General features: G+C 35.7%; 1 protein-coding gene across 1 annotated transcript in view; it reads left to right on the top strand.

Annotated features, from left to right (window-relative positions):
* EXOC4 (exocyst complex component 4) overlaps window positions 1-20,514 on the top strand; it is a 737,569-nt gene that overhangs the window by 313,432 nt on the left and 403,623 nt on the right. Inside the window, exon 10 of the mRNA XM_012739746.3 lies at window positions 15,337-15,433. Within this exon, the coding sequence (XP_012595200.1) occupies window positions 15,337-15,433 (97 nt within the window). The remainder of the gene's footprint in view (window positions 1-15,336; window positions 15,434-20,514) is intronic.

The following is a 20,514-nucleotide window of genomic DNA, read 5'->3' on the forward strand; positions in this document are numbered from 1 at the left end:
TAAGTTACAAGGACGAAACTGTCTCCTAAGATAATCATTACTTTTTCAGGCCCTTCTAATCCTTAGTAAGTTTTTCTTTTTATAAAGCCAAATCTGCCTGTTTGAAGGTTCCAATCTATTCATACTGTCTTCTAGGAACACGGAATACAATTTTATTCCTTTTATGCCATTTAGCAGTTTATATATCTCACGGCAATAACCGTAGTCTTCCTCACACTTCCATTCCTCTAACCTAAACAGTATTCATTTCTTCTATTATTTTTTCATACCCTAGAATAAAACTATGAGAATTAAATCTGCTTTCCTCTAAGGATTCAACTCTTATAGCTTATTCATAGCAAGGATTAGCAAAACACACAACACTGTTTTTATATTATAGTAACTAGCATTTATAATGTCTTTTACAATAATTTTACAAAGAACTTCATATGCATATATTTGTCCTTTATAATAAATTCTTGAGGAAAAGGAAGATATCATTATGACGTTTGTAGATAAGTAAATAGAAGTTGGAAAATGTGAATGACTTGTGTAAAGACAGACATATTAGAGATCAAGTAGTGGAGTTGGAATTTGAATGTAGATCTTTCTGGCTCCAGAAATCCTACTAATTTATTGAACCTGGGATCTCTGGTCATGAGACTATCTGTACAACTCCCTGGAATTTAGTAAAATTTTGTCTTCATGTGTATGTGTATTTTTCTAACTAGAGGATTCGTAATCTAGACCAAATTCTGAAAGACTTTTCTGACACTATATAGGTTAAGAACCATGACCATGTTGCTGGCTTCTGTGAAGGATCATCCATCACATAATTTTTAGAGGTAGAATCTTTAATAAATAAAAGATCTGGCTTTACTGCTTCCTCACTTGTAGAGATACAACACTCATAGAGATTTGTATCATCGGGCAAAGATGCCTTCTAGGCTGAACCACCCAGCTGCATTATATGAATATGTAATAAATATCCTACAGTTTTTAGATCCAACCAGATGACATATATTCAAATATGTCTATATATAGATGTCTCTCTGTGCAGATATGGAGAGAAAGAATAAACTTTATACTTTTTATTTTTTTTGTATGCTATATTGTTTTCTGCTCTCAAATTTTAAAATTTAAAAAGAGTTTTTATTGCTTGATAAGCAGTAGGAAACAAATTTGGAAAAAATAAACCTGGTTTATGCAACTTGCCTTATACTTTATGGTTACATCTCATTTAATAATATTGTGTTTTTGTCAGAGTTTAATGTGTGCTGTCACTTTATTTCTCTTTGATTATTTGGAGTGAGTCGGAGTTTTTCGTTACATAATAAGGTTAAAAGTGTTCTGAGACTCAGGTATTAATTAGCGTTAGGTTGGAGGAGTCCTATTTGAAGCGCTGAGAAGGCTAGAGTGGGTGTAGATGTAGGAACATTTTTTTTTCTAGAAACATTGTTTTTCTAGAAATGGGAAGTTGAAGGATATTCAGGTGCTTGACATTTATTTTCTCTATTAAGTAAAAAATGAGATTACCTGGTTAGAGTAAGGGAGAAAGTCATGACACTGGGATTTGAGAATGGAGAAGGGATGATATAGTTGTTTTTGACAGTGGCAGAAGGAATTATCTGGACAAATGCAGTTGACTTTTCAGGCGGTGTCGAAGGGCTCATTTTAGTTCGCCAATGAACCCTGTTTGGGGACTCTCTTCGGCAGTACTTGAGTGTAAACACAAGGGAAGGCAGGTAATTGGGCTTCTCCGCATGGGCTTTTACTAGACTGGCATGATAAAAGGGCAGAAGGATGAGCAAAAGCATTGGAAAGAGTGTGCTTGGCAGTATGCACAATGGAATATTGCTTGAATAAGGAGGAAAGTAGAAAACAGAAAAGGTGATGATGAAATGGGAGAAAGAGAAAGGAGCAGCAGATTGGAAATCATGATAGGGTCAAAGAAGATTGTGGGAGAAGAGTGGGCAATTTGTAGTTAGAGCAGTAATAGATGGTATTAAGATTTGGGTTGGGAGTGAGGGAGTAGGCGACTGTTGCTGGTTGGATTCCCCAGAAGCAGACACTGAGGCAGAGAAAAAGGTGCACGACATCTGTTGAAAGTTGCCATCTATGATAGGAAGTGGGGCAGGAGTAGGATTTGGCAGAGAGAGAAGTGGAGGCAGCCTGCCCAGGGCCTCAGCCAGCACAGCAGGGATCACTAGAGTGGGTCTTGCACATCTGAATTGTCTTTCATTGGTCTGCAATAGCTGGACTTTATACTCTTGCCTCCTGCGTCACTAGATACGGGTACGCTTGGGAAGGGTGAGACCTCCAGAGAAGAGGCTTTGCAGTGAGGCTGATCATGAAGCTGCTGACAGCTGTAGACATGGACAGCACTCACTGCAGCTGAAGCAACCCCTTCCTTGAAGCAGATCCTGGATGGTGGCTCTCTGGGTTCATCACATTGGGTAAAGTGAAATGAAGGGGGTCATTGAAATGAGACTGTCACAGCCCTTAGAGGCCCCTATGTTTGAAAGACCATAAACATGAATACTGAGCTCATCCTCCTTAGATGTTGGAAGAAGTTTGGGGAAAAAGATTGTGAGTCAGGAAGCCAAGGTTAGTAGATGGTAGCAAAAGAAGAGAGAGTGGCACAGCACAATGGGATGGGCTCTACCATGCCAGCATTAAAAAGATACATATTATTATTCAAATGCTGGAGATGGAATTATCTGGAAGCCGCTTTGAGCTACTACTCAGTGTGAACTGCCTGTTCTGACCGTGAGAGAGGAAATAGCCAAGGAGGAAGGCCTGTGGAGAAGGCACACCAGAAGATGATTTGATGAAGATGCGTGCTTCCAAACCAGTGCCACCTGATGAGCAAGAAGACTTAGAAGCAGTGCCAGAAAGCAAATCAAATTAGCAAACCTGGCAGAGAGGTTCAGATCATTTAAGACTGCTTTTGACTTCTTTTATGACACGGACCCTCCTATGATATGGGCACTGAGTCTAAAGCAAAAGGTGGAAGAAGGATTGGTACCCTATGGAAACATTTTTAGAGAAATGAAAAAGCAGAAAAGTCAGGCAGAAATTAAGACAAATTTGTGTAAAGTCACACCAGGTGTGCCTGCTTCTCCGGCCTCCCCTTCCACCTCCTCCACTACTTCTGCAGCCCCTGAGACAGCAAGACCAACACCTCCTCGCAGTGAAGACGATGAAGATGAAGACCTTTATGGTGATCCACTTCTGCTTAATGAATAGTAAATATACTTTCACTTCCTTATGAGTTTTTTTCTTAATAATATTTTCCTTTCCCTAGCTTACTTTATTATCAGAATACAACATAAAATATATATAGCATACAGAATATGGATTAATATTAATCAACTGTTTGTTTTTAGTAATACTTCCAGTCAACCATATAGGCAATAGTAGTTTTGGGGATTCCAAAGATATACATGGATTTTTGACTGTGCATGCAGGGGGTGGACATCAGTGCCCCATACCCCAAGTTGTTTAGGAGTCAGATATATTTTTAATTTAATTTGCTTCCTGTCTTTTTGTTTTAATCTCTCCTCGGTTCTCTTTTGCTGGGGTGGTGCTTGACTGTTGAGATAAAAAATGTTTACGCTGAAGCTATGTTCCATGGGCCATTAATTTCTAGGCCTAAGTTGCTCTGTCTATATCTTCAGAGCCTTTTTTGTTGGTAACCTCTCCCTCTCTCTGCTCCCTCCTGAGTTAAATTGACAGGTACATTTTATTTTAATAAAAGCCTTGTCTATATTTTAGACTTCTGATAAATGACGTTTAAAAAGCAGAATCACTAATCTTTAAAGAAATACAAAGAAGAAGTATTTTTCCAGGAAGAAGAGGTAACAGTAATTTTATATGATGTATTCAGAAAATGTTTATAAGTAGCTCCTTTGTTCTGTGATTGAGTCACTGTTTTGGATCAGCCAAATGGAGTAGTTATTGAATACCAATATTAGGAGTTCTGTATTTCCTGTTAGCTTTGCCAATCTGTTTTCTTGTAATATTAATATTGAGCTACTTGGTATAGGAACAACGTCATATTTTCTTTTCCAAATAAATATAACTTCACATTTCTCCCCTGGGTTTTATTGTGCTTACATAAATTGGTTTCCAAACTCAAGAACAGCAGTTTTGTCTTGTCAGAAAGCCTTTTTTATTCTTTTGCTATATTTTATAACTTTATAATTTGGGGTGTGTTCTTTTTTATACCCTAATCAGTACATGAGCTTCTTGAGGTCATGGACTATGTCTTTTGCTTATGTTTATTTCCCCATGAGCCCATTCCTAGTCACAAAGATGCTGAGTTACTGATTATAGATTATTGAATTCAGTATATTCCTATTCATTATATTTCCTTCAGCATTGCCTTTTTAAAACCATTGATTGGATTTGCATACGGTTCAGAAATGTGTTTTGAGGTAAATAATTGAGAAACATTTTAGAATAAAATTTCGCAGATCTTCCATGAATTTTGCACATTTTATTTTTCTGCATTGGGGAATTCTTGTGACAGTCATGGCAGGATCTAAGATGTTTTCCATAAACATCTTAGACAGTATAAAATCATACTAACATCATAAACAGTATAAAATAATCGTAATTAGATCAGGTAAAAATGTCAGCCCAAAATGATACTAATTATTTCTTTCTTAAAGCATAACTAATATCTCAAAGCAAAAAATATAATTTATTCTAATTAAAAATTTCAGTAGAATTATTGCATATATCTCCATGATTATAATAATTGGAATAAATTTCTACTTGATAAAACTTGATAAAAGTGCTCCTATACTTTCTCATGCAATATGAGAAAAATGTACATAAAACCAATAGGAAGAATGTATTATAAAGGAAATTTTATGATCTAGGAAATCAAAATTCATAAATAGAAGGGTTTCTCATGAGCTCACTCTGGTTCATTCCCTTATTTTATTAGTGAGAAATAAAAGACTCAGAGAGGTTAAACAACTTAATGTATCTTTGATATCAGAGTTAGAAAGAACTTTATTCTCCTAATGTCTAATTTTGTGATCTATGTTAAGTTTCATTTTATTACATATTCTCCAGTGGATCAAGGGAACTGATAACATTTAAAGCAAAGCTCTAATTCTGCTCTATGTATTTATTATTTTGGGATTATTTTATAGTGGTTACCCTAGTTTGGTTTACTATACAAATTGATAAAAAAACAAAAATAGTTATAAGGATATCTGAATAGAATCCAAAGATACTTGCACTTTGAATAATTGAATTTTAAAGTGAAGTTATTATAGACTGTTCCCTAAAGAGAGGATTGTGTCGACAGTTCTCTTTCTGGCAGTATGACTGGACATTCATTGAGCCTTTCATGAGAAAACAAAAAATGCTTGGTAAAACATTTAGAAATGTGTTTCAGTTGTTTTGATGAACTGGCAAGAAAGTTAGGATTACTGATACATAAAAGAAAATAAAAAGACTACAGAGAGATCATAGAGAAAATACTAACAAAGAGAGTTTTCACCCTAAGAGTATTTGCCAAACCCAAGGAATTTGCAAGGCACAGGAGAACAGGAACAAGCCCAGGATCTATCCAACTTGGGGAGTCTGAACAGAAAGTGCTCCCAGATTTCACTGGAGTATATGGGTCATGTAAATGTATCATCCCTTTCCCGTAATCTCCCCCTGTTCTATAAGAGACTGAAGGAAAATTGGCCACCTTGACAAAGAGCAAGGAGGAAAAGCATCCCTGACGAATTCATAACCAGATTTATTGTCAAAATATACACTGGGTAGTGTGGGAAAATTGCAAAGTGAGAATTTAGTTCAAAATGCGTCCCAGGTTGGTAGTTCCCTTAAGTGGACCAGCAGAAACTGTTGCTGATGTTTTCTGATGGAACCTACTTTCAAACCAGGTCTTCAAAAATTGCTACAGATAAATGTCTGAGGAATATGAGCTTATGTAACGCGCGCACACACGATACGCAGGGAAAAGGGAACCAGGATTCAGCAGAGGTGAAAGAGAAAAGAACCAGATCATCAAAGACTTCTGATATTGAAATTGTCAGACACATAATAAGGCTTATTTTGCAATATAATTTTAATAACTTTTTGCCATAACGATTCCTGTCTTATTTGTCTATTTCTTTCCTTAGTGCAGTGTATATTGAATTTTATTGGCTGCATAATATTCGATTCATATGTTTGTGTATTTGTGTATCTATTTGCGTATATAATCAATTCTGTTTTGCATTTTAAGTGTTTTATTAAAGTTTAATATACCATTCTATGGTGAACATTCTTATTACTAAGTCTTAAGTTCACCCATGTTATAGTTTTTTATTGATGGTGGGAGTAAATTCCTAGAATTGGAATTTGGGGATCAAGTAATATGTGAAATGTTAACACTTTGGGTATGTGCTTTACAATAGTCAAGAGTGATCAAATGGCCAGTAAAAACTTTGAGGATACATATAAGCATGCTAGACAAATGAGCAAATAGGTGTATGGCTGATATTGAACTTACTACATTCAAGGAAGGACAGAGGTGAGGACTTGAAACGTAGAAAGCATATCTTTTTCTCTATTGGTTGTTGTCGTTATTTTGATTGTAAATAAGTAGGAGGGCTGTATTTCAGTTTGTTATCAATATAGTACTCCATTGGAGAAAAAACAAAAAAGTATTGGAGATTGGAGAGCTACAGGTTAGGCAGCCTGGGTCTGGATAGACTGTAAAATACTAACTATTTTTATCAATTATTTGCTGAGCATAGTCTATGTACAGTCCTATAATATTCTCTATTAAAACAGGGAAAAATGACTCTACTAATTATAATTTTGAGTGTTGATCATGTCATGGCTCATGTTTAACTGGCTTAGAAGACCCATTTTAATTCTGTTAGGGCAGGGAACCTGCGGCCTCAAGGCCACACGTGGCCCTCCAGATCCCCAAGTGCGGCCCCTTGACCAAATCCAAACTTCACAGAATAAATCCCTTTATTAAAAGAATTTGTTCTGTAAAATTTGGATTTAGTCAAAAGGCCGCACTCGAGGTTCCAGAAGGCCACAGGTGTCCCTACCCTGTTGGAGTGCCTGGAAAGTTGACTGTTGCTAATTAAACCTAAGCAGTGACTATGGGTTTGTTGGTAAAGTTATTTAAAACCACCTGTGCCACAGTAATCCAGATGCTTCCAGTGAGCCATGAAATAGTGCTATTTCTCTTTGGATGCCAGCACTGATTATCTTTGTCAGTAAGCTAAATGCCACCATGTTTTATAACCTGTGTTTGACTCTGAATTTGTATTTAAAGAGCCCACTATCTCTGTTACTGAGTCATAGTAGGTTATTATACTTTGTACCTGTCATGTCAATCCCTTGAAAAGAATTCATTTTCAACTTTGGGAATACTTAGATTTAAGCACATCTCTGAGTTTGAAGACAATGACAAGGTTTAACAATACCATTTCTTCTATATGAATTAGTATATTTATGCACTAATCATTTGCAGTGGCCCGAGCTCCATTGTAGACCATTTCACAGGTAAAATAAGATTGATGGGCTCAATGTGTTTCCATTTTGATGCTTATTCACATCTCAAACCTACCATTCATCTGGCAGGCTGTCATAGGAAGACTCCAAACTAGCCCCCCATACTCATTAGGTCAGCTCTGAGATGGCCTCATCTGATTAGAGAACTTGACAGTATTCTGTTGTCCCGCATATCACTCTTGGTTCATTTTAACAAGAATTACAGAGCAAACAGCAAAATCTAATGTAATCTGAAACTTGAGTGAGGAGAGAAACCTTATTGTCTGTTTTAACCAGGAGTGATAAACCAGCACAGACACTTAGTTGAAACAGTGCGGATAGCACAGATATTAATAGTGTCCCAGCTGTGCCAGTTCCCAAATGCTTCTACTCTAGCCCTCATCTGTTACATCTTGCAGTGCTCAAAGGTCCTTTGACATAGACAGGGCCACCTCTACAGGAGGCAGGTTGGAGAACTAAGGCTGGTGGGAAGGAGTTCTTCTAGAGAACAAAATACTCCTACCTCCTCTGTTTTTTGCCCTCCCTGCCACCATTTTCTTTTAAACCACGAGTTATGTTAAAACAAAAACCCTAGCATCAGGGTACAGCATCTTTGAAAAACAGTCTGGCAGTTCCTCAAAATGCGAAACACAGAGATACCATATGATTTAGCAATTACAGTTCTAGGTATTTACTGAAGAGAATTGAAAATATACCAGAGATACCATATGATTTAGCAATTACAGTTCTAGGTATTTACTGAAGAGAATTGAAAATATACATCCACACAAAACTTGTATGCGGATGTTTATAGAAGCGTTGTTCATAATCGCCAAAAAGGAGAGATTCCCAAATGTTCATTAGCTGATAAATAGACAAATGTGGTGTATACGTACATTGGAATATTATTCTGCCATAAAAAGAAATCAAGTACTGATACTTGCTACAATATTGATGAACCTTAAAATCATGCTAAGTCAGAGAAAGGCACACACCCAATAAATAAGGTAGGGGACCCCAGCTTACACATGCGAAAATCTCTGCATTAGATATACCCAACTAACCACTAAAATGTATTTAATAGATTCAAGATGATTAAAATGTAGGGAATCAGTTAAAGAGTGCGCAGAGAAGAAAGAATCAATGCAGTCTTCCTCTGTAGCCTTAAAATAAATTGAATTGGAGGATAACGTCACTAAGATAGGAATGTTCTTCAAAGATGGCCAATTAAAATTCCCTTGTGCCTTATTGATCAGTGATTTAAAAATATGCATGCAGTGACTGTGGATCCTGTTGTAACTGGTTCATGTCTTACATTTTGCTCTTCATAGAGCATTTCAGACTCCTTTATAGAAACATTCTTTACTGCTACTAATGGATCCTCCTTTGACTTATGCTCTTGGAAGAGCTCCAGGTGAACACGTTTTACTGATGGCTCGGGATGAGCTATGACTAAACTTGAAATTTGTTGTTTCATTTTTCTTTGTACCCTTGTTATCCCATCCTTCCAAACCTCTTTTAATTCATTGTTAGGAAGACAATTAAACTGTTTTTTCCCCCTCTTGCTTTGTTTTTTAAAATTTTCCCCCAAATAAGTTGTAGATTATAAAATTCACTTGTTATGTAGGAGCTAGAATGTATTCAATTACTGAACTACAAAGGAATAAGGAATATGGTCTTTATTTCTATTCTTTTTTTTTTTTTTGAAAAAAATACATGTATATAGTTTCTCTTAAGCCTCACTTATGTTTTTAATCAAAGAGGCTTTTTGTGTATTGGCTTGAATGATCAACTGCCTTATTTAGTGCTGATTCCATGGAAAATACATTTTATGTATTAAACTACCGTGAATTCAGAGTTTAGGCCTCCCTGTTTTAGACTTTTCCTGTGTCACCATGATCTACATCATCTTATTCAGCCTACAGATTCTTTGGAAACAAAATATTAAGCACATTGTAGGATCTATAGTTGAAAAGCAATTGTTCTTGGCGAAGACAGACTGAAGTTTGAATATGTAACCTACCGCGTGTATGACCTTGAACAAGATACTTTACACCCATGCGTGCTGCCATGAGCCTCCATTTTTTCATCTGTATGTTAGATAACAATATTATATGGATATGTAAAGGCTCCAGCACATTGCCAGTTTCCTAGTAGATATTTGATAAATAAGAATCATTTTCCTCCTTTTATCTTCTTTCTCTGCCCAGCGTTATACTTGACATATATCTTAATTACCTACAGTACAGTATTAGAGCTACACAAGAATAAAATATAATTCAGTGAAATATTGGCAAGGCATTTATTTGTCTTATGGTGGGAATAAATAGTTTATTTCTATCTGAGAGATTGTCTTTTATAAATAATATTATAATCAATATACTTTTCAGCCCTTTCTTGAAACATGGATTTCGTGCTGAGAAAACTTTATATAAAAACATAACTGCTATTTCTTCTAGGGAGTTTGTGGTTGGAATTTACTTGGTCTAAAAAGGACATTCTTTGTCATCTTTTGTTTGCTCATTTTTTCATATATTTATTGAGCAGATATTTCCTGTGTGCTTATTATGTGCTAGAAAACTATTCAAATCACAAGAGATATATCCGTGACCAAAATAGTATTATTATCATAATTATACACTAGATAAGAGTTAAGCTAGAAGATGATCCTTTCCTTGAAGGGGCTTCTTGCCCAGATTTTCTTCCTAAGTCAGAAGCAACTCAGGAAATATAATACCATCACCAATCATGATTCTATTTGCTTGACTTTACCGTAATAGTAAACTATAAGGACAAGGATAAATATTTTACCTTTGTTTTCTTCTTGGTGTAGCAACAAACCCCAAGGTCATATGTAATTACAAGTTTGGTGGTGGTATTAGCAGTAGCAACAGCTTTAAGTCATATTGACAATATATGCTTTAATAATAAGCACTTACTAAAGAACTTAATCTAAAAGAACCTCTCTGGCAGGTGACAGCTGTGAATTCAGGTAACTCTTAGACCATTCAGCTGGCTCTTAGAGCCAATTAAAGAACCTATTTATTGATGCAATCAGGAATTCCATATTTATTGTGCTGCATGCATTTTCATAATCCTTAGAAAGTATTTATGAAGCAAAATATTTGCTGTAAAATAATTCTCCTTTACTATGGTTCTTTTCTATGTGGAAAGGTCAATTTTAAAATCAGGTTACATTAAAAATGTCAGGTGGGGCATGCTGCTTTCTGTGGCTCATCAAAAAGTCAACATAAAATTCTAAACTATTTTTATTTAAGCACGTGGTACAAGCTAGTCATAATTTCAATGCCTATACATTTAGTATTGATTATTTTTAATTGAAAAATTAAGAATGGAGACAGGTTTATATCATTGTCATGCTATACATGTTCCCAGCAATTTTCTAAATATTTCGCTGCAAATAATATTGCCCCCTGAATATTAATAAGACAAGTGTGTTTTATTCATTTGTTATAAAGTTGGTCTCATTAATCCACTAGTGCTGTGTTGCCTAAAGTAACGAAAATAACTTTCTTTGCATTTGGACCTTTTTTCCTTCCTAGTCTATGTTCCAGGGAGGGAGAGAGAGGGAGGAGAGTTGGGGGGAGTAATTCTCTAGGGAAAAGGAGACAACCATTTATTTGAGATGTACCAGGTGTTGAACACTGTACTGGATGCCCTGTGTACATTATCTCACTTAAAAATCACAAGTCTTTGAAAGACTTGATTGCAATCCTTATGTCATAAATGGGAAAGCTGAGGGTCAGAGAATTTCAATAATTTTATCACACCTGTGCTAATGATAAGTAGCATATCTGGGATCTGACACAAGATTATTTGATTCTGCTGTACCGTGGTCATTTCAATGAGAATATTATTTATTTCCACTTCTTTCTGAGGCTTTGGTTTTCTTTGTGTTTTATTAAGATGACTATGTTCATTACAAACTACATTAAGTTATAGTTGGGAAGAATCAAGGAATAAATAAATCGAGAAGTTAATTACTTAAAAGTAAACAATTTCTAAGAGAAGGGACTAGCCTGCCAGCGCTAAGATGCTGAAATTCCTGCTGGTGTCTGTTGCCAGTTGTCTTGGAGAACCTGTCAAACGATTGTCCTTGTTGTAAAAAAAAAAAAATACGAAATAGTCTTCAGATACTCCCATAATGAGAAGAAAAAAAATAAGAAATAAGCCTGGGGCATTTCTTTCCCTCCTTTTGCACAATATAGTCTACTTGTAATACTGTTGTTAGTTTTCCCTTCATTCCAACCATCCATCATCAGTCAGCATTTTCTCTGGTGCCGTCACCTGGCCTCTGACTGCCACAGTTGGACTGTAAGGGTAATGAACGAAGGGGAGGGACATCTGGTCCATCAGTGCTCTTCACAGGGTTGAACGTGTTCCTTCAGAATGTTCCTGACAGCAGCTCCCAGGTTGCTTGATCACAGGAAGCCACACGAGGAAAAGCGAGTTTTGTTTCTCACCCAGAACACTGAAATGCTAGAGTAGATTTCAGAGGGTCAAGATTTACAGAACTTGTGGTTTTTGATCATGGATTTTACTTGGGGTTCTGAGAGCTTTATTTTCAAGAATATTTTCACTGGCGTAGTGCTGTTAAGTAGTAATTCATTAAGCTACATTTGGACTTCAGTCAGAAAAGGGGAAATCACGTCACATGCAGTATAGATGACACTTGGTAATGGAACTGGAAGAGAGTGTGAGGTTCCTGTAGGTGGAATTTGGGTTGGAGTTTGGTGTAGCAAGGGGAGTACCTTTTTTCCTATTTTTGCCCAAACTTTACTTTTTATTTAGCTTAGCTGCACTGTGTGAATCCGTAATCATCTTAATCATCTTTCTGTAGCTAGCAGGGGTTTCAAACAAATGACACTATTATTTAGTTTCTGCTTCCTACACTGTCATCATGCCTTTATATTCACAGCCAAATCTTCCTTTCACTGATATTTCTAGTGATTTCTGTGCTTTATTGTTGGCATTGTAGCTTATCTTTTGTTATCTTTGTTCTCTATGGTGTTGTCATTAATAAATGTTTATTAAGCATACCTACTACCTGCCAGGCTTTGGGAATACAGAGAATTGCTTGCATTTGTTAGATTTTTAACAATTTACAAAAGGCTTCCACATATACTTTGTCATCTAATTATAATATTCTACCAAGTTAGGTCTTTGTTCCCTCCTTCACTCACCAAATGTGTGCTTGTATAATCACTTTCCAGGAAGTTGCACTCCAGGTGGGAAAAAGTTTCATGAGCATTAGAAAACACTTAACAATAATGGAAGCGACTTATGTTAAAGTTTCCATGGGTTAGTTAGGGTTATTTTTTATATGGTCACTGTTATGAGAATTGTGAACTTTGGAGAGGGGCATTTGATGGTTTGAGGCTAGATGTGGACCTAAAGGAATGGCAGGAGGAGAGAGGGACCTTCAGATGGTAGGCAGCCCAGTGTGGCCAAGGAGTAGAGGTGCCGTTTAGTGTGAGTGAAGGTGCAGGGTTTCCTAGAGCCAGGTTAATCAGGTCTGAATTTAATTATGGAGTAACTAATGTGGAGTAACTTCAGAATATTTAGAAACCATTGGAAATCATCTAGTCCAACTCACACATGTCCTTAAAAGATACGTTCATATTGAGTCATTCATACATTTTTTTGTGTGTAGTTTTATTTGTTCCTGGAGTGCAGAATATATCCTGGTTTCTTCTATACACATCTTGGTGATTCAGTTCTTACTAGATTTTATATTATTTGAAGGAAAAGTGTTAATAAAGAAGGTATATTTATTCTTTTTTTGTAACCACACTACTGATCTTTCAAAGAGGATTTTTATTAAAGGAATAGTATTTGTGTTCATCTTGATGCATTTCTTTTGCTTTCTTTTTAACTCAAAACTGATGTAAATATAGTATTACAAGATGGATTTTTTTTCAAATGAGAAAAAGTAACTTACAGTTTTGAATTAAGAGCTGTGCACACCATTGTATTTTTGTTGTTGTGTTATTGTTGTTGTTAAGAAAAACTATACTCTGATTAGTTGGTAGAAACAACTGATCCAAATGGTATTTGTCTAGACTCTGATGCCTTGGGGAAGTCTTGATGATTCGGGGTATGGATTTCTGAAGCTTCACATGTTTTTATCAGTCAATTTCTAAGATGCCTCAGAGACTGTTAAGGTAGATAAATCAAGTCAGATTTAGTTGTGTTTCACAACATGCAAAGAACTATAATCAGAGATAAGATTTTTAATTTAGAAGAAAGAAACCAAATGTAAATATAGATTGCTAGGGCTTTGAGGAAGCCCACTAAATAGCAGCCATCTTTCCTGCCAGAGTTCTGAAACTGTTGAGAAATAATCATATAAATAAGGTATATGGAAAGTGAAGTACCACTCTTGTACTGATCTAAGCTAGATTGGAGGATATGACCTAGTTTGAGAGTCAAATGGGGCTTGCCAAGTGAACATCAAAAGTAGACAAATTTATTCTCTGACAAAGCAGGACCTTTAAAGCTAAACTCCTATCACACACTGCTTGCTACCTACAGGCCTTCTGGTTCCTACAGTGGAATAGGGGGTTGCTAAGCCATGTGTGCCTAGCTTTGTTTTCTCAGTTTTTACCAATCAAAGGAGTTACTTGACTTTCCCTAGAGTGAATAAAAGGCAGAGAGAGGCTAGGGATTGCATTAATTGAACTTCATTCTAATGGAAAGAAACATGAGGAGTAGGGGGGAAAGCATTTCTCCCAACATCCAAAGTTTGCACACTGTAAACTCTCTGGAGTGATGTGCCTTAAATCAGTGGTGCCTTAACGGGTTTCTGTTGGAAAACAGTCATAAGGAATTATTATTGCCTCAATCTATGTGAGCTTGGTAGTCACATCTTGTGCCATGACCCTTCATTGTTTCAATTAATGAACCAATGAAGGACCATTTGAGGAAGCAATGTGAGTCCTGGTTGGTATAGGAAAACCTTTCGATAGCATCAAGAAAGCATCATCATAAAACTTCAGAATGGATATCAGCAGCTTGGAATAAAACACTGGATGCATGGAGCACTCCTGTCAGAAATCCATGCTCATGTAGACACGGGATGACACTGTTTAGAAGACAAGAACATTGACAACTGAGTCATAGTTGTCTCTTCAGAAGAGTCAGACTTTGAATTTTATATAGTTTTAATAATAGCTTAATGAATTTGTTTTTCTTATATTTCCTTATCGAATGTGCTTGAGAGATTTATAGTAAACATCTATTTATTTAAAAAGCCAGAGGAGCTTTTCAATAAGAGAAAAATAAACATTCTAAAACAGCATATAATTTAATTGGCAGAAAGTTTTTTTCTCAGTTGCACATCAAATAATAGTGTATCTTACAATCAGTGGGGTCTTAGATCTGATGAAATATAGTCAGACTTAATGAGTCTCTGTTCCAACCATTACAACACGAGAGGCACCCTTGTAGGGCACATCCTTCCCCTGAAGGTTTCATGTGCCATACTGTCCAAGATGCTGTCCAAGATAGACACTGGTCACTAGAGATCAAATTTTATCCTTAGCTGAGTTATAGCCTTGCACGGTTGCTTTAAATACGCCATTTATTCTTACGGTGCTTCCATTTCACTCCAGAGTGAAAGTTCTAATCCATTGTTTATGAGAAGACTGGACTACGCCATTGAAAATAATTTTGTAGATATTGAAGGTAATTGTTTTCAAACATGGTTCTACTTATGACAGTGTAGCACTCATCTAGATGGGCTTGGCTTATTTATTTATTTAAGTTTCAATGAGCTAAACTTCTTTTTTTTTTTTTTCTTTTTTCGGAAAGGGGGTCCTGATGACAACTTAATTGAAGGTGGAGGAACAAAATTTGTCTGCAAGCCTGGAGCCAGAAACATTACCGTCATATTCCATCCATTACTAAGGTAAGTACTAGGATGTACTTAGGATCAATATTTTCATTATTTATGCTGATGTACTGAATGCCAGTAGTTCAGTCAGCATTGAAACAAGTCATAAAAGAAATATGTTCCATTTTCTAGGGCCTTGCTGTCAAAGTTAGTCAATAGGATAGATAATGTCAATCACACTAAGGTGCTACTTGTTTTCAGGAGTAATAGTTCCTAATACTTTTATTAGGTTTTCTTTCTTTCACATTCCCTCATCCCTGGCCCTCTCCCTCCCTTTCTCTTATTTTTCCCATAGAATATTATGGGAGTACCTTTTGGTCCCGTGTAATGCCTTTGCCTCGCCCAAGCCAGGGCTACAAGCTTGCTCTTTCCCCGTACGGTGCACTCCGCACCCATTAGTAGTGAGTTTACCCCACCGCCCCCCACCTGACTGGCACTCATGTGAGCACCTTAGTGTTCATCAGTTAGTGCCAATTTGATGGCGAGTACATGTGGTGCTTGTTTTTCCATCCTTGTGATACCTCACTTTGAAGAATGGGCTCAAGCTCTATCCAGGATAATACAAGAGGTGCTAGTTCACCGCTGTTTTTTGTAGTTGAGTAGTATTCCATGGTATACATATGCCACATTTTATCAATCCACTCATGTATTGATGGGCACTTGGGTTGTTTCCCTATCTTTTTGCAATTGTGAATTGTGCTGCCATAAACATTCGAGTGCCGATGTCTTTATTATAGAATGTCTTTTTTTCCTTTGGGTAGATGCCTAGTAGTAGGATTGCTGGATCAAATGGTGGTTCTATTTTTAGCTCTTTGAGATACCTCCCAATTACTTTCCACAGAGGTTGTACTAATTTGCAGTCCCACCGGCAGCATTTGTTGTGTTGAGACTTTTGATAAAGGCCATTCTTACAGGAGTTACGTGCTGTCTCATTGTGGTTTTGATTTGCATTTCTCTAATGATTAGAGATGTTGAGCGTTTTTTAATATTTGCTGGCCGTTCGGTTGTCTTTTGAAAAGTTTCTGCTCATGTCCTTTGCCTACTTTTTGATGGGGTTGATTTTTTTCTTGTTAATTTTCTTAAGTTCTATATAGATTCTTATTATCAGCCCTTTATTGGATGTGTGGGAGAAAATATTTGCACCCTCCCTTCCTCTTTATCTCTCAGGGGTTGCCAGTTACGGGCCACTGCAGAGATCTAGCCTGCACCTGTTTTTGTAAATACATTTTTATTGACACACAGTCATGCTCATCTGTGTATGTGTTGTCCATAACTGTGTTTGTGTTACAATTAAATTATTGAATCATTGCATCAAAACCCAGATGGCTCACAAAGCCTAAAATATTTACTCTCTGGCCCTTTATAGGAAAAAATTGCCAACCGATAATCTCTCTCTCTCCTTTACACGAATGACTCAGATATCCTTTGAGAATCGGCAGATCTCTGAAGAAATATGATGTACAAAAACTTAAGGACATTATATCAAATATGTGATTTTACATATTGAAAGATAATTTGGTGGTGAATAGAGTGAACTCTATTATAATACTCAGTTTATTGTGATACTGATCGTATGAAAATAAGAATCCATGATGCTTCCATTTAAAAAATACATGAACCTTAAATTCCTTTAAATAGGTGTTTTGTTGTGGGGGGGAAAAGGGCAGTGGTTGTTCAGTGGATACAAAGTTTCAGTTTTATGATGAAAACATACTAGGTATCTGTTACATAACAGTATGGGTATAGTTAACATTGTGGTATAGTACACTTAACAGTAGTTAAGATGGTAAATTTACTGTTACGTATTTTTAACCACAGTTTTTTAAGGAGTACTTTTTGGAACCAGATATCTAATATAATATTAATTGTATGTTTTCTCTGTAACAAACCAGTATATATTTTGTGGTATTTTCATACCATGGACCAGAAACTCCTGGGTTCACTCAAAGTTAGGTATCACAGAATATCACCTTAACTTTCTCAGATAACTCTGGTAATATTTTATGCATTTGGAATAATAGTTAAACAGATGCTACTAAATTGGCCAGAGATGATAATATGTGTACTTTTCTAAAACATAAGCAGTTTATTACTGGATTTTTCCTACCTTCTCGTTAACCAGGACCACTAAATTGATACCATGAGAACTAGATAAATCCAAATCTCTTATTTAGATGATTTATGTTTTGAATTATGCTGGATTACTTGCCTCAGTTGGTTTTAAATGCAAAAGCACAAATATATAAATTAAAAAACAAAAATTTGCCCTCCACATAATAAAACATTTTTAAAGAAATGTTATTAACTTTAAGAAATGTGCTTGGTTAATGTTGATAATTGTTAGAAAACAAAGAAATATCTTAATCATTATACAAATCCTCTAACCTAGATTTGATGCCATACTTCATTGCTAAGTTATGCTATAGCTTAGATGAATGGAATCCTCCTGCTTACATTTGTTCTCAAGTGTAGAAGAAACCCTTGAGAAGCTACATAGTAATGTTATCAGTAATCACTTTTCAAGAGATTTTTCCTAGAAGAGTTTTGAATGAAATATATATATATGTTATATATATAAAAAACATATATGTACTAGCACTTATTTCACACTTGAAATGTATTTCTTGTAGAGGATTGGCAGAGTTTAATGTATTATGGTTCTTGAGAGTTATTTTTAAACATTAAATATAAATTCTGTCTCAAAAAATATATAAATTCTGCTTTGCTAGATGGTTGTTTTAAAGCTTGATGGTACTCTCACTGGTTTTACTCAATTGTTTGGTCTCTACTTCCATTCAAAATTTTAATTTATTATTGATAAGAACTGGAGAAAGTTTGTTGCCTGATACAGCTTATCATTCATTCTTTATCTGTGTGTCTCTTAATGGAAGTCACAACACTGTTATGTGGTCTGCAAGGTAAGTTAATTCCTTGATAAGCAGATGACCATTATAGACTTTAAATTAGCCCTTGGCCCCAATTGCAACCTTGCTTCTCAAACCCATTATAGAGTCTAACTTTGAAGCACATTATGGGCTTGTGGAACTTCAAATGACTAAGGTCCTTTAGTATTTTTTTACTTTTTTTATTTGAGTTTTTGCACTTCAGCATTTGTTGAGTGTTTGATTTATTCTTAAACTTACAAGTTTAATTTTGTAATTAGTAGAATCAGTGTGCAATTTCATACCAGTGTGTTTTATTATTACTATTATTTAAAATTTTTCTAATTTTTCCTTCAGTCATTCAATTGCATTAAACAAATGTTTATCAAATACTTACGATACATGTTCTCCCTTCTCCACGTTAGATGTGGATTCTTGTTTAGAAACAGTTGCTCTTATTTTTATGGGATTATTTAAGCAAAATTGTATAGATATGTTTTCTATCTTTTGGAATGCTCATTGCTTTTAGTTCGTAGTGAATGTTATTTAGCAGTCTATTAATATTTTTAAAACGATATAGCATAATGGGAGAGGTGGTGTGAAAGAATGAAAGATAAAGAAAAAGGACAAGATTTGAAATTTAAAATGAAAGCCACAGCAAGGTATCTTGGCTCAAGTCTAGGCTCCTTTTCAATGTTACCCATTGATTATTGGACTTTGATTCTATGCCAGGTCCTTGGGTAACAAAATAATAAGATCATATCCTTATCTACAAGGTACTCTCTTGGTAGCTGCATGGGTAGCAAAAATTAAGAAGCCTGAAAACACCAAATATTATAGTGGACGTGGATCATTGGGATCTTTTTTTATCTTCTGGGAGGATGTAAATTGGTGCAGCCTGTCTTAAAACTAGTTTTAATTTTCTTGGGAAATCACATATCCTGTTATTCAACAATTCCCCTTCCTCATGCTCTTTTGGAATGTGTTTTTACTTAAATCATGTGACTCATTTTACTGTGCTAATTTGCCAAACTCTCTTTCTAATTAATTATAATAATTCTTTATTTTTATAACTTACATCGTGTGAAAAATAAGTTCTGAAGGAACTTATCACAAGTTGACTTTTTATCACACGTCAACACCTATTTAAACATTATGTCATTTTTTTCCTTACGGTTTCTTGGTGAACTCAAATTGTTTTTTCACTGAAAGAGAGAAACACCATTCATTTTCCTTTGCTACTCTTTCCCTACATCTAGCATCACTGGAACTCTGTCTTCCTGAAACTTTACGTATGACTTTCCATAATTTTCATTCAACTGGCAGTGCATTCTTTGCAGCCTAGAGGGTTCTGTATGCTGAACATTCTTAACCACCCTTCTAAGAAACCACAGAGCAGATTCCCATTATGCTGTTTTATATATTCCCAGCAGTTGTTTGTACTGTTCTCTCATAAAATTATTGTACAAGGTCCTCAATTCTGGTTATCTTGCAAATTTATTTTTGTACTGTCCTCCTAACCACTATAGTCTCATCACTAGGAAATCTCACAGGATGTTGGAGGCAAATGTACTGATTTTCAATTTGTTCACCCCTCATTACCTCTGCTGCCCCCATTCCTTGTTTATCTGATGCTTTTCTTTACTTTTCTCTTTCTGGTCAAGGATGTCTTTTTGAGAGTGAATTTCTAGAAAAATGGGGTATAGTATTATCTTGCCTGTATTACACTTCGCCTACTGAGACATTAAGCCCTTAATGAAGGCTTTTGATAATAAGGGGTCATCTAATCAACTGTTCTGCCTGTGAGTCTGAATGAACAAAAACATATTCAAACAAATAGATTTCCAGCTGCACTCAGATTCTGAACTATTGTCCCCAAAATACAGACCCTGAAAATGATACAATGAATGCCTTCAGCATGTTTTTTATTTTCCAGCTTTCTCTGAAAATCTTTAAGGGAAATGAATGGATTTATTCCAATAAATAAAATTTATTTTATGGGCCTTTAATTGGTGGAAGAGAAGGAAGATATGTTAATGTTGAAGTTTGAATGGCATTATTTCCCTCCTTTTGTGTAGATCTGACGTGCATTGAGGTTTCTTTCTAAGAATTATTATTTTTGAGTAATTACATCATGGTAATAATTAACTATGATCTAAATATAAATAAACCTTTGGCAGTGAAGTATGTTTTATCAAGATATCAACCACAGTT

The sequence above is a fragment of the Microcebus murinus genome, chromosome 9 (genome assembly GCF_040939455.1).
Source record: "Microcebus murinus isolate Inina chromosome 9, M.murinus_Inina_mat1.0, whole genome shotgun sequence".
Classification (NCBI taxonomy): domain Eukaryota; kingdom Metazoa; phylum Chordata; class Mammalia; order Primates; family Cheirogaleidae; genus Microcebus; species Microcebus murinus.